The following is a 12,530-nucleotide window of genomic DNA, read 5'->3' on the forward strand; positions in this document are numbered from 1 at the left end:
ACCTTTTCACATGGGATTGAATTAGATAAGGTTTTTCTAGAATTTTTTTAAGTGTAAACATCCACTTGGGAATGAGGAGGCATCACAATTCTCATTATTCAAATTCCCGAAGTGGAGCTCTCCTATCGATTTCCCTTTATCCTCTCCGACTGTTTAATTACTTATTGTTTTGCTCTCTCTCGCATCGGATCTTGTGCTTAATTTGTCCATGGCTGCCGAGATGACCTACGGAGCTGCTTCTTCTTCTTTTTCTTCTTCCTCCCGTCAGTGGAAGTATGATGTCTTTTTGAGTTTTTGTGGTCAGGACACTCGCACCCACTTCATTGATTACCTCTTTAACTGGTTGCATCGGGATGGGATTCACACCTTTAGAGATGACAATTGGCTAACCAGAGGAGAGAATATATCTTCAGAACTGATGGAAGCAATAGAAGGTTCTAGGATTGCAATTATTGTCTTCTCTGAGAATTATGCTTCTTCCACCTGGTGCCTTGATGAGCTGGTGAAGATCATCGAATGCAAGAAAGATGGGCGACTAGAAAAGGTTCTGCCTGTTTTCTTCAAGGTGGAACCATCGGATGTAAGGCATCAGCGAAACACTTATGAGAAGGCATTTAAGGAACACGAAGAGAGTTTCAAGAATGAGACAGAGAAGGTGAACAGGTGGAGGGTTGCTCTCAAAGAAGCTGCGGATTTGTCAGGGTGGGATCAAGAAAAGATTGCAAATGGGTAAGTGGTGATCTTATTAATCAAATCCTTAAATGGGCAGAATTCTTGATTTGGTAATTAAAGTTTTTTTTTTATATTTTTGGTCTTTGGTTGTTTGTATCAAATGGTCAGGCATGAGGCGGAGCTTATAAAAGAAATCGGTGAAGAAGTGTTGACAATAGTGAAGCCCAAATGCTTGGAAGTTGCAGAGCATCCAATTGGGTTAGAGTCCCACATTTACCGCATAGTTTGTTTGTTAAATGATGGCAAATCGGATGTGAGTCGCATCATTGGGATATATGGACTTGGTGGAATAGGTAAGACAACTATAGCGAAGGCCGTTTTTAAAATCATGCTTAGAAATTTTGAAGGCAGTGTCTTTCTTGCTAATGTTAGAGAGGGCTCAAAACAAAAGGGTTTAGCTTTCTTACAAGAACAACTTCTCTTTGGTGTCTTGAAGAGAAAAGAAGAGAGAACAATTTACAATGAAGATGAAGGAATCAATATTATCAAAGGACGTCTATCATGTAAAAGAGTTCTTATTGTTCTTGACGATGTGGAAGAAACGAATCAATTCTATAAATTGGTTGGAGGGCATAATTGTTTTGGTCCAGGAAGTCGAATCATCCTAACAACTAAAAATAAACATTTGCTAGATAGCCTGGATGTGAATGAAAAACATCAATATAGAGTGGAGACAATGAATCAAAATGAATTCCTTCCACTTTTTAGTCTCCATGCCTTTCGTCAAAATCATCCATCAGAAGATTATCAGCAGCTCTCAAATGAGGTAATACATTATGCTGGGGGCCTTCCATTAGCTCTTGTGGTTTTGGGTTCTCTTCTATACAATAGAAATAAAGTTCTGTGGGAAAGGGAATTGAAGAATTTAAGAAATATACCCAATAACAAGATTTTTGATATACTTGAAATAAGATATAATGCATTACATGAAGATGACCAGACCATATTCCTTGATATATCATGCTTTTTCATTGGATGGAACAAAAATGATGTAATTAAAATTTTAGATGCTTGTGATCTGGGCGGAGAAGCTGGAATTGAACTTCTCACAGAGAGGTCTTTGGTTACAATTGATGAACACAACTGCTTACATATGCATGATCTCATTCAAGAAATGGGAAGGCAAATTGTTCGCAAACAGTCTCCTAAGAAGCCTAGAGGTCGTAGTAGATTGTGGAATAACGATGATGCCATTGATGTATTGAAATACCTCAATGTAAGTATAATTAGTATCATGAGTTAATCTCTTAATTATCATAATACAATATTGTCCTTTTTAATATTTTCCTTTTCTTATTAATTTCCCTCTTTTATCAGGGAATTGATGCAGTTGAAGTCCTTCGATTAGACTTGACTCAATATAATGTGAAAGAGTCTGGCATGTTGAACACTTTAGGATTTTCTGAAATGCCTAATCTAAGAATACTTGACATTCATTGTTTTTCCGGAATAGATAGAACTGTTGATGGTGCAACATTCTTCATTGATACAGACTTGGAACATTCTTTTCAGGAGGGGAATTTTTGTTTTGGAAAGTTACTTTGGTTTAAATGGATAGAATTTCCCTTCGAATTTATACCAAATCATTTTCATCTGGGGAAGCTTGTTATTCTTCACATGCCACAGAGCAACCTCAAAGAAGTTTGGAAGGAAACTAAGGTATGCCATAATTTTTTTGAGTTTTCCAATATTTGTTTCAATTTTTATGATATGTAATTTGTGAAAACTAATTTTTCCCTTTCTTCTAGCATCTCCCAAAGTTGAAGGAACTCGATCTCAGTTGTTCTTCCTACTTAACCCGTACACCGAACTTCGCAGGGCTCCCAAATCTTGAGAAACTGAATCTCAGTAGTTGTGTAAGTTTGGTTGAAGTCAATGAAAGTATCGGCTGTCGTACTAAACTTGTCTACTTGAATCTAAGGTACTGTTACAATCTCAGGAATCTTCCGAGCGGTATTAGTAAATTGGCATCGCTTGAAATGCTTGATATTTTTCGTTGCTCAAAATTTGAAAAATTGCGAGTGGGAATCGGGAACTTGAAAAATTTAACAATGCTTGATGTGAGTTTCATGGCCATAGAAGAACTACCCAATGAGTTTTGGATGCTTTCACAACTCCAAATTCTGATCGTGTTTGATTGTCGGAGACTCAAATCAATCCCAATGCTTCCATCAAGTTTGTGTTCTCTTCATGCAGCTGGTTGCAGGGAGTTGAAAAGGTTACCAAATCTATCAAACTTAGAACACCTAACATTTCTAAATCTTATGAGGTGTGAAAAGTTGACTGAAATTGAGGGCTTAGAGGGTTTGGAGTCTGCAAATACCATATTACTAAATGGGTGCGTCAATTTGAAAAGTTTTGTCAAGAAGAGAATCTGTCAGGTTCGGTCTCTCTCTCTCTCTCAAATTGGAATTGAATTGGCCAATTGGTTCTAAATCGACCTAAGCTGATCCACATCCATAATACTGGGATTACAGCAGAATCGAGTTGATTTCAATGGATTTTTTATCTATTCCCGTCGAGACCGATTGGATTCTGATTCGGCTTTTTAAAACCTTGTCACACTCAAGTTTGATGGTATTTGTATTGGTATGGGTCTCTGTCGATCCGATACCGATCCAGATCGACCGTATCAATCATGTTTTCTTCCACAAAAAAAAAAAAAAACTGTGTTTTGCTTTTTTGTTTTTTTTTTTTTCACATTTTTATCACCGATTATCGGTGAATCGACTGATCCAACTAATCTGATGCCGATTAGGTGAGGGCGTACTGGGTTGCCGGGGTTGTAAGAGAGCTACGGCTACTTTTTTTTTTGATCTCCCTGTATCTCAGCTCCTTTTACCTGGGCTGGCTTGCATCAAGCAATCATCCGTCTGTCTTCCTGCTGGTATGATTGTTGCTACTCTTTCAGTGGAGACACCTTTCTTGCCTCTTTTCTTTACATTCTGTTGTTTCTGGGTTTGATTCAGCTCGCTGGATCTTGCTGCTTTTGTCTGGTATTGTCTCTACTTACGTCATTCCATTGCTTACTCCTTTTGGTTTAATTCCCTACGTGGAGTCTTGCCTATTTTGGTTCTTTGTTTTGATTTTGTTTAGTTGCTTTTCCATCCTTGCGCTCTTCTTTTATCTTTTCTCAGGTACTTTCATCCTTGTGGCATCACGAGGATCCTCCCGAAGAGCTTTTGGTTCGGCCTTCAGAAGACCATATCGCAGTCGTCGCAGGACTGATATTGATTATGGCTGGTCTGAGAACCCTTCTAGACTGTCGCTCACATCGGCTGTGGGGTCTGATGATGCCCTCTCCATCCCTCCTGAGGTGCTTGCTACTGGACTCAATGGCAGAAATCTGAGTAGCTTTTATAATAAGGATCATCCGGTATTATTCGGGTGTACTGTTGGATTCTCCAAACCAATCAAGGAGATCTTTTAGAATCATTTTTCTGGTATTTGGGAGCCTTTAGGGGTCCTCTCTCTTACATGGATTGCTGAGGGGATGTTCATTGTCGAAACCTACTCCATGGCTGCTTGACACAATCTCCTTAATCTGTGCCCCTGGTGGTATGGTAGGGCACTTATCAACCTTGTTCCCCACGCGTTGGATGACGTTCTCTTTGCCTCTGAGAGGGAAGCTGTCCCTGTTTGGGTCCAAGTGAGCCGAGTCCCTGTTGATGCTTTCTCCTATGAGACAATCAAACAAGCAGTCTCTTGCGTTGGTAAAGTCTTGAAGTTGTATATACAGCATGATTTGGGATTGCCTTTGACCGTGGCTAGGGTAAAGGTCCAAATAATGTGGAGAAGGCCTATTTGCATACATTAAAAAATTTGCAATTCGGGGGGACCTGCTTCCAATTGTTCTAAAATATGAGGCATTTAAGATCTGCGGGCATTGTGGGCGACTTTGTCATGAAGTAACCTCCTGTCCTACCATGGCAAGAGGGCAAGGTGCTAGTTCTGGAGATTTCGACCCTTCTACTGGTATGTTTGAGCAAGCCTTGACACACCCTCTGCAGATGAATTTTACCGGGTTTGATAGATTGATGTCATTGCATTCCCTGAGGACCCTCCGGCACCACTTATTACTGAAATATTGGATGATGGAGATGCTGTTGTTGATACTACGGCTCTTGTTGCTACTCATGATCCCGCCCCAGGGGCCCCGGTTGATATGGATTGGGATACGCCTCTCTTGGATTACACACATGAGTGGGCAGTGGGCTTGAATTCTGGCTGTTTTGTTGGGATGATAAATGAATTACCTATTGTGCCTTTGGTTCCTCTTATTGAAGACACACTAGTGGACGAACTTGTATCAACTTACCTCAACACACCGGATGTGACACCTGAAGCCAATGCTGTATGGATATTAGATCAATCTGGTGTCACGTAGGATGACTAATGGCATCTGATGTAAATACTTGTATTAAACAGGGTTGTATTGTAACCATTGATATTAATATATATAAAGTATAATCTCTTCCTGAGTCTCTCATTCTGAGAGAACTCCCAATCTCGTCTCTGTCTCTATTATGGTATCAGAGCGAGAACAGAGCTGACCTCTCGCGTTCGTCTTCCCTCGCTGCTGATTTCTGCTCTTAAATGCACCTCTTGGGTTGGGTTCTCCAAATACTGTTTTGTTGGAGCCTGCAACTCTTGATCTCGACCCTTTCATTTGGCATCCCTATCGCTGCTCTGTTGGTTCCACCTTCTCAAGGCCGGACTGAGCTCTTTATGGGGACCCAGTTGATGCCCAGCCTTCCAAGAAAAGAAAATTTGCTTATCCTGAATCCCCTTACACTCTGGCATCTGAGCTGGACTTTTTCAAAACCGCTCTTCAACACTGCATTTCCTCCTCATCTGATCCGGATTCCTTCCTAGCTCTTGCCAAGTTTTGGATTAACCACAGTGACCTTGCGCCTTCGGGGAGATCAACGACTATCAACTCTGTACGTAGCAATATACCCTCTTTAGGCCGAAGCGATACGGTGCACCAGTCCTCATCTAATCCGGTATTCTTCTCATGCTTTCTCTCCTTTACTGAGTTCTTGTTGATTTGCTTATTGTCCTCTATTTTGCTGTTGAGTTTTTCTTGGTGCCTCTGGGAGCTTAATAGAAGAAATCATTTGCATAACTTCAAGGCTAGTCGGTTATTCAAATTCTGTACATTCTTTTTTGTTCTTGTTTCTAACATGCTGATTTTATCTTGGAATCCCCGTGGTTTTAATGGTAAATTCACCCAAAAATGTCTTAGGTTTCATGCTGACAAATTAAAACCGGATATTATCTTCTTATGTGAAACCAAATGCACCGATCACTCCTTGTTTCTGCACAAATCCCCGTTGCCTGATTACCAGTCCGTTTGCTTCTCCGATAGTATGGGCACTCATGGAATGAAAGGTGGACTATGGTTATTGTCTAAACCCGAGATTCACTGTGTGGAAAAATTAATTTTTACCAATCTGCTTGCAATAAAAATTAAGGATGGAGATGATTATCTGTTTCTGGTTATTATGTGTGTATGCTCCACCTCACTTGCATGAACGGGGGTGTTTTTGGAAGTTTCTTTCAGACTTTGTAGCAAACCTTGATTGTGCATTTTGTACTATCGGTGACTTTAATGATATTCTCAGCTGTGATGACAAGTTGGGGGGGGTCCCCCTTCCAGACAAATGCTGCTATAGTGCTACTCAAGAGTTTAATCCTTGATCATTCCTTGGACGAGGTGCCTTCTATTGGATCCAAGTTTACGTGGTCCAATAATCAGAAGCCCCCTCGACTCATTAAAGAATGCCTTGATCAAGCCTTTGCTGCACCTCACTTGTTCCTTCTTTACCCAATGGCCTTTATTACCAAATTATCCCCCCTTGTTTCTGACCACAACCTCATTCTTCTGTCCACCTCGGGGGACAGGCATAGTTACAAAAAGTTGTTCCATTTTCAGGTTGCCTAGACACATCACCCTGACTTCAGTCAATTTTGTGCTTCTACTTGGTCATCTATTCCTGATGGCTCCCTCACCTCCAAGTTGGCTTCCTTCTCCTACTCATGCCGTGATTGGAACAAAACTACCTTTGGACACATAAACAACCTCAAACATTCCTTGTTCCAGGGACATTTGACCCTCTCTGAGTCCTCAAACCCCAACCTTGATATCATGCTTGGGATCAATAGAAAGCTCAATTGGATTTTTGGGGCTGAGGAAGCCTTTTGGCTTCAGAAATTGAGACATATGTACATTCGGGATGGGGACAGAAATACTAGATATTATCGCTCGGTGGTCAAACAGAATTTAAGGAAACGAAGGATTAAGTTAATCAGGGATCAGAGTGGTGCTATTATCAGTGACCCCCTCCTTATGGCTATGGTATTTTCAAACCATCTCAAGGATGTTTTCACCATCTCTGATTCCCTGAATGCCACCTTCGTTGAATGTTTATTCCAACCCATTTTCCCATCTGATGACTAATACTCTTTGTTTCCTCCCCTCCATTGATGAAATTCGAAAGGTGGTTTTCTCTCTTAGACCTTGGAAGGCCCCAGGTTTTGATGGGTATCAGGCTATTTTTTTCCAGAAATATTGGGACATTATTCATCATGACTTGTTTAATTTAGTACTGCAATTTTTTGAGTCCGGGCTTCTCCCCCCGAATCTTAACCATACCCTTATTTGCTTGATTCCTAAATCACAATCTGCTTCTACTGTGGGAGTTCAGGCCCATAAGTCTTTGCAATGTAGCCTACAAGATTCTTGCAAAGACTATGACCAATAGACTTAAAGACACTTTACATTCCTTTATCTCACCCATTCAGGATGCTTTTGTCCCTGGTCGATAGATCACTCATAATATTATCATTACATAGGAAAATTTTCATTTCTTTAAGAAAACTAGGGGCAAAAGCCGATAATTTTTTCAGTCACATATTTATTCAATCGGAGTGGGGAAACCGACACCACTGGGTAGGCTGGGAAAAGGTGTGTCGGCCTATAGATGAGGGTGGACTTGGTGTGAGAAAATTGGAGGATATAGGGCAGGCCCTACGGCTGAAAGGGCTATGGCGAGTTTTCACTACAGAGTCCTTATGGTCGGTTTTTTTTAATGCTAAATTCCTGAAGAACCAACACATGGCGCTGGCCTCTTATAGAATGACAGGAACTATTTCCTGGCGTCGGGCAGTAAATCTAAAGGAGTTCATGTTCTTAAATTCGAGATGGCTGGTAGGTAGAGGTGAAGTGTTATTTTGGCTGGATAACTACCAGGTAGATGGAGCTTACAATCTCAACCTTAACCTGTGGGTAAAGGACGTCTGGAATGGAGATGGCAATGGGGACCAAGAAGTGATACAAAAAATTGATGCTCATCAGGTACAGGATGAACTGAAGTCTATGAAGATCAATCTCTCAGAATCTGAGGACAGGCTAGTGTGGATTCGGGAAAGATCTGGACTATTTTCTTTGAAATCGGTGTGGAAGGCAATCAGGCAGCCTAATGTGGAGAGGCCTTTTGCAAAATGGGTTTGACACCAGGCATTCCCAACGAAAATTGGATTCTTTGCATGGCAGTTGTTGTGTGGAAGGGTGCTCACTGATGATTCCATAATGAGGTTGGGAATTCCTTTGGCATCGAAATGCCATTGTTGCGGTGCACCAAGGATAGAAACGGCTTCTTACTGCCTAGTGTGGGGAGGAATGGCCACTAAAGTATGGGATTTCTACTCAAGAATGATGCAGATAGAGAACATAGCTTTGCAGGAAGTAAGAACCAGGCTATTATTTTGGCAGGGCAATGCTAACAGTAGAAGCCTGTGTGGTGTCATTAAGGGTTTAATCCCTTTATTCAATTTCTGAGAATTATGGAGAGAAAGAAATAACAGGAGAAATAGAGAGAAGGCCCGACATGCTAGATCCATTGTAGAGGTGATTAGAGGATGGATCCATGAAATACCTTTTACCCAACGTTTCAAACCCCCATCTTTTCAAGATTCATTGGTGCTGCAATTTTTTAGGTTGGCGTCTCAGCCCCTTGTGGTCAAGGCCCCAATCCCGGTCTATTGGTGCCCATCGTTTGTTTCTATTAAGATGAATATTGATGGGGTGTGCAGGGGGAACCCAGGAATGGGGGGTGGAGGTGCTATTATAAAAAACGGTGAGGGAGGAGTAGTAGCAGCCTGCGCCAAGTTTTATGGTGAATGCACCAATAATTTAGTTGAAATGAGAGCTCTAGTGGATGGTCTCATTCTTTGTAGGGGGAAGGGACTCAATAACGTGTATGTCAACTCAGATTCAAGTACAATTGTACGGGGTGCTATGAGCAAGCAATGTAATTCTTGGAGGGCTTGGTACTGGTTCTATGAGATGTTATCCTTGATGTAAGAAACGCAGGCGACTGTGGTTTGTACGTACAAAGAAGGTAATAGGGCAGCAGATTGGCTTGCAAACTATGCATGTGACAAAAAGGAAGACATGATTTTTGCAACAGAAAGTGAACTCCCACGTGAGTTACTGTGGATAATCTGGGAAGATGCAATAGGCCTACCTGTCATAAGAAAATAGTGTGGGGGGGAAGCATTGAGCATAGAGAGAGCTGAGTGATGTTAGCCACTATGGCGAGGATTGGGGTCAGGCGGGAATGTCCCCCCCCCATTGTATTCTGATTCTCTAGTGTTTTTATTGTTAATAAAATGCTAGGGGCTGTCCCGGGTCCTAGAGAATATTCGGGGTAAAAAAAAAAAACTAGGGGCAAAACCGATTATGTGGCAATCAAAATTGGTATGTCGAAAGCCTATGAAAGGGTGGAATGGAGCTTAATATGATCTATCTTCAAATTCTTGGGATTTGGTGAGAAGTGGGGAGAACTGATATGGGCTCTGATTGCTACACCCTCCTTTTCCATTAAACTGGATGGAAGCCCCTTTAATCATTTCTTCGCCTCCAGGGGCATTAGACAGGGATGCCCCCTAAGCCCATATCTATTCCTTGTGGAAATGGAAGTTCTTTCAAGACTTTTCTCTACTTATAGAGATCTTAATTTGTTTCGTGGTGTTCAAATTGCCAGAGGGGCACCTGAAATCTCACACCTTCTTTTTGCTGATGATATTTACATCTTTTGTTGTGCCACAACTGATGATATTTTGACAATCAAAACAATTCTTGATCTATTTTCTGACTTGTCTAGACAAGAAACTAATCTCCAGAAAAGTGGTGTTTATTTTAGCCGGAATGTGCCAAAGGAAACCAAGAACTACCTTTGTTTGTCCCTGGGTATTAAGGAAATGCCCAAAGATTCTATGTACTTGGGAACTAACTTGTTTCATTGCAGCTCTAAGGTAGAGGAACTTGGAGGCATTGTATCTCGCATACAACGAAAGTTATTGTTTTGGAAGGCCAATCTTCTTTCCTTTGCAGGACGGGGTGTCTTGATCCAATCGGTTCTGGCATCTACTCCTGCTTACTTGATGCAGTGCTTCTGTTTCCCCGAAAAATGTGCAGAGACATTGACTCTATCTGCCAGCAATTTTGGTTGGGTGGTGGAACTGACCATTCCAAGAAAACTGCCTTGATCTCCTAGAACACATGCTGTAGACCCAAGTCCTCAGGAGGGCTTGGATTCCGCAGGGCCGAAAACCATAATAAGGCTCTTTTAACCAAGCTAGGCTGGCGGTTACTAACTGAAAATTCCTCTCTGTGGGCCAAGATTCTCAAAGCTAAATATTTCCCAAAGTTATCATTCTTTGATCCCAAAACCAGAGTCAAATAGGGTTCTTGGACCTAGAATAGTATCATATGTATGGCTGAAACACTTGACAACATGATTATTAGGAAACTTGGGAATGGTAAATCACCTTTTTTCTAGACTGAAAAATGGTTACCTTCAGTCCCACAAGTACTCTCGCCTGCATCCCTTGTACCTCTAACTCCGACAAATTTATCTACCAGAGTTGCTGAATTTATTGTCGATTCTAAATGGAACCAAGATCTTTTGGTCCACTTTGTGCCTGACTCTGTATACTCTAATATTCGACTGCTTAATATTTCTGATTTACCTGATTGTTGGTGGTACATTAAATCCAAAACTGGCGCACTCACTACAAAACTGGCTGTTAAAGTGATTAATTCTAATGCTATCATTTCCAACCCTTTGATTAAATCTTGGTGGAATTTCTTTAGGAAACTCACAATCCACCCAAAATTTAAAGTTTTTTTCTAGCGTTTGCTAAATGCAGGACTTCCCATCAAGGCTACTCTTTCGAAATGGATCCAGATTGAATCCTCCTGCGTTTTTTGTGGCAACTATATCGAATCTTCATGGCATCTCTTTTTGTCTTGCGATTGGGCTAAACACATCTGGGCTACCGGACCTTTAGGCCTGCAAACGGAACATCTACAGTACTCGAGTCTCATGGACATGTGTATTGATTTTCTTTACAACCATGCCCTAGGACGACATACCTTTGTCTGGTTCTTCAGTGTTTTTATTATAACTTGTTATTTTATTTGGACTGTCAGAAATCGGTTGGTTACTTCTTCAGCCAAACCCTCACTGGGTGCTAAATGCTATGAATAAGTGGATTTCATATTTGAATTTATCCCCACTTCCATCTCCCCCCAGTTTGTACTCCCCTCTTCCCCGGATGATTATTTCTCCCAAACTTCTAACTTGTTCCCTGTGATTGATTTCCCTGTGTTAATATGTGCAGGATACAATAGTTCTGGACTGAATACAGCGGGCTGGGCCTTTATTATTATATTATATGGAAGCGTGTTGTTTTTTGAAGCAGGACAAGTAACTCCTAAAAACGACTTGGAACCAGACCTGCTTAGTATAAAAAAAGGGCTTAATATGTGCCAAGAGCATGGGGTTGATTGTAAAGGAAATCTGGTGTGCCAACCAATTTATCACCGAAGTTTTGCCATTCCCAACCACGAAACCGTGGCCGTGGGAACTTCTTAGTGACTTTCTGTTCATAGTTGATAATGCACCTACAGTTAGCTTCCATTGTAAAAATATTGAGTCTATCCGACTTGCCATATCTCTCGCTAAAGCTAGGGTTTGTAAACACTATAACGAACATGTATATTCCACTAATGTCTAATATATACTTTTTTCTCCAGTTTCATCCAAAAAAAAAAAAAAAAAAACATGATTTGATGATTGGTTCCATGGACAGGAGATATCTAAAGACCTTGGAAATCATAATGTAACATCGTATTTGATTGGGAGGAGTTCCCGGAGTCGTTTGACTATAAAAGTAACTCATTTACTCATCGACGTCGTAACATGGAGATTCAAGGGTTGATTTTATGTATTGCTTTTCGCACCAAGGAAGAAAAGGCGACAAATCTGCAATGGAAGAGTGTCCAAACCACCTGTCATACCAAAACAGAATTTTCTCCCCAACACCAATTGTCCACTGCTCATTGGATTTAACAAAATCCCACAACTTCTTGATGCCAAACCAAACCAAAGAGGATTTATAACCAGACTTCAAAGAACCATCAACATTTACAAACCTTATCCGAATAAACTTAATTACTCAAAGCTAATTTTTCTTGGGTTTCATCGATCCTATGTTATTGAAATTGAGATTCAGTTTGCATTGGGTCAAGATGGTTATGGCATGTCTCACTAAGGGTGTCAAAATCTAACCCGAACCGTTAAAACCGACCAAACCGAACCGATCCTTATTGGATTGGTTTTGGGCTGGGGGTATTGCAAGACCGGCTGAAAACCGGACCGCATCGGATCGACCGATAACAAACCGAAAACCGAACCGAATGAAACCGATAAAAAAACATAAAGTAT

General features: G+C 41.0%; 1 protein-coding gene across 1 annotated transcript; it reads left to right on the top strand.

Annotated features, from left to right (window-relative positions):
• Positions 1 to 208: 208 nt before the first annotated feature.
• LOC122645025 (disease resistance protein RUN1-like) lies at positions 209 to 2,692 on the top strand. The gene is made up of 5 exons (XM_043838378.1): positions 209 to 729; positions 841 to 1,948; positions 2,050 to 2,391; positions 2,481 to 2,588; positions 2,672 to 2,692. The coding sequence occupies exons 1-5, from the start codon at positions 209 to 211 to the stop codon at positions 2,690 to 2,692; spliced, it is 2,100 nt and encodes a 699-aa protein (XP_043694313.1).
• The last annotated feature ends 9,838 nt before the right edge of the window (positions 2,693 to 12,530 follow it).

Source organism: Telopea speciosissima, chromosome 11, assembly GCF_018873765.1.
Source record: "Telopea speciosissima isolate NSW1024214 ecotype Mountain lineage chromosome 11, Tspe_v1, whole genome shotgun sequence".
Taxonomy (NCBI): Eukaryota; Viridiplantae; Streptophyta; class Magnoliopsida; order Proteales; family Proteaceae; genus Telopea; species Telopea speciosissima.

Bases quoted from the DNA above. Each gene is read 5' to 3' on its own strand.
- LOC122645025 (XM_043838378.1), top strand. From the start codon at position 209: ATGGCTGCCGAGATGACCTACGGAGCTGCTTCTTCTTCTTTTTCTTCT. The intron at 1,949-2,049 runs GTAAGTATAATT...CTCTTTTATCAG, and splicing joins ATGTATTGAAATACCTCAAT to GGAATTGATGCAGTTGAAGT. The intron at 2,392-2,480 runs GTATGCCATAAT...CCTTTCTTCTAG, and splicing joins AAGTTTGGAAGGAAACTAAG to CATCTCCCAAAGTTGAAGGA.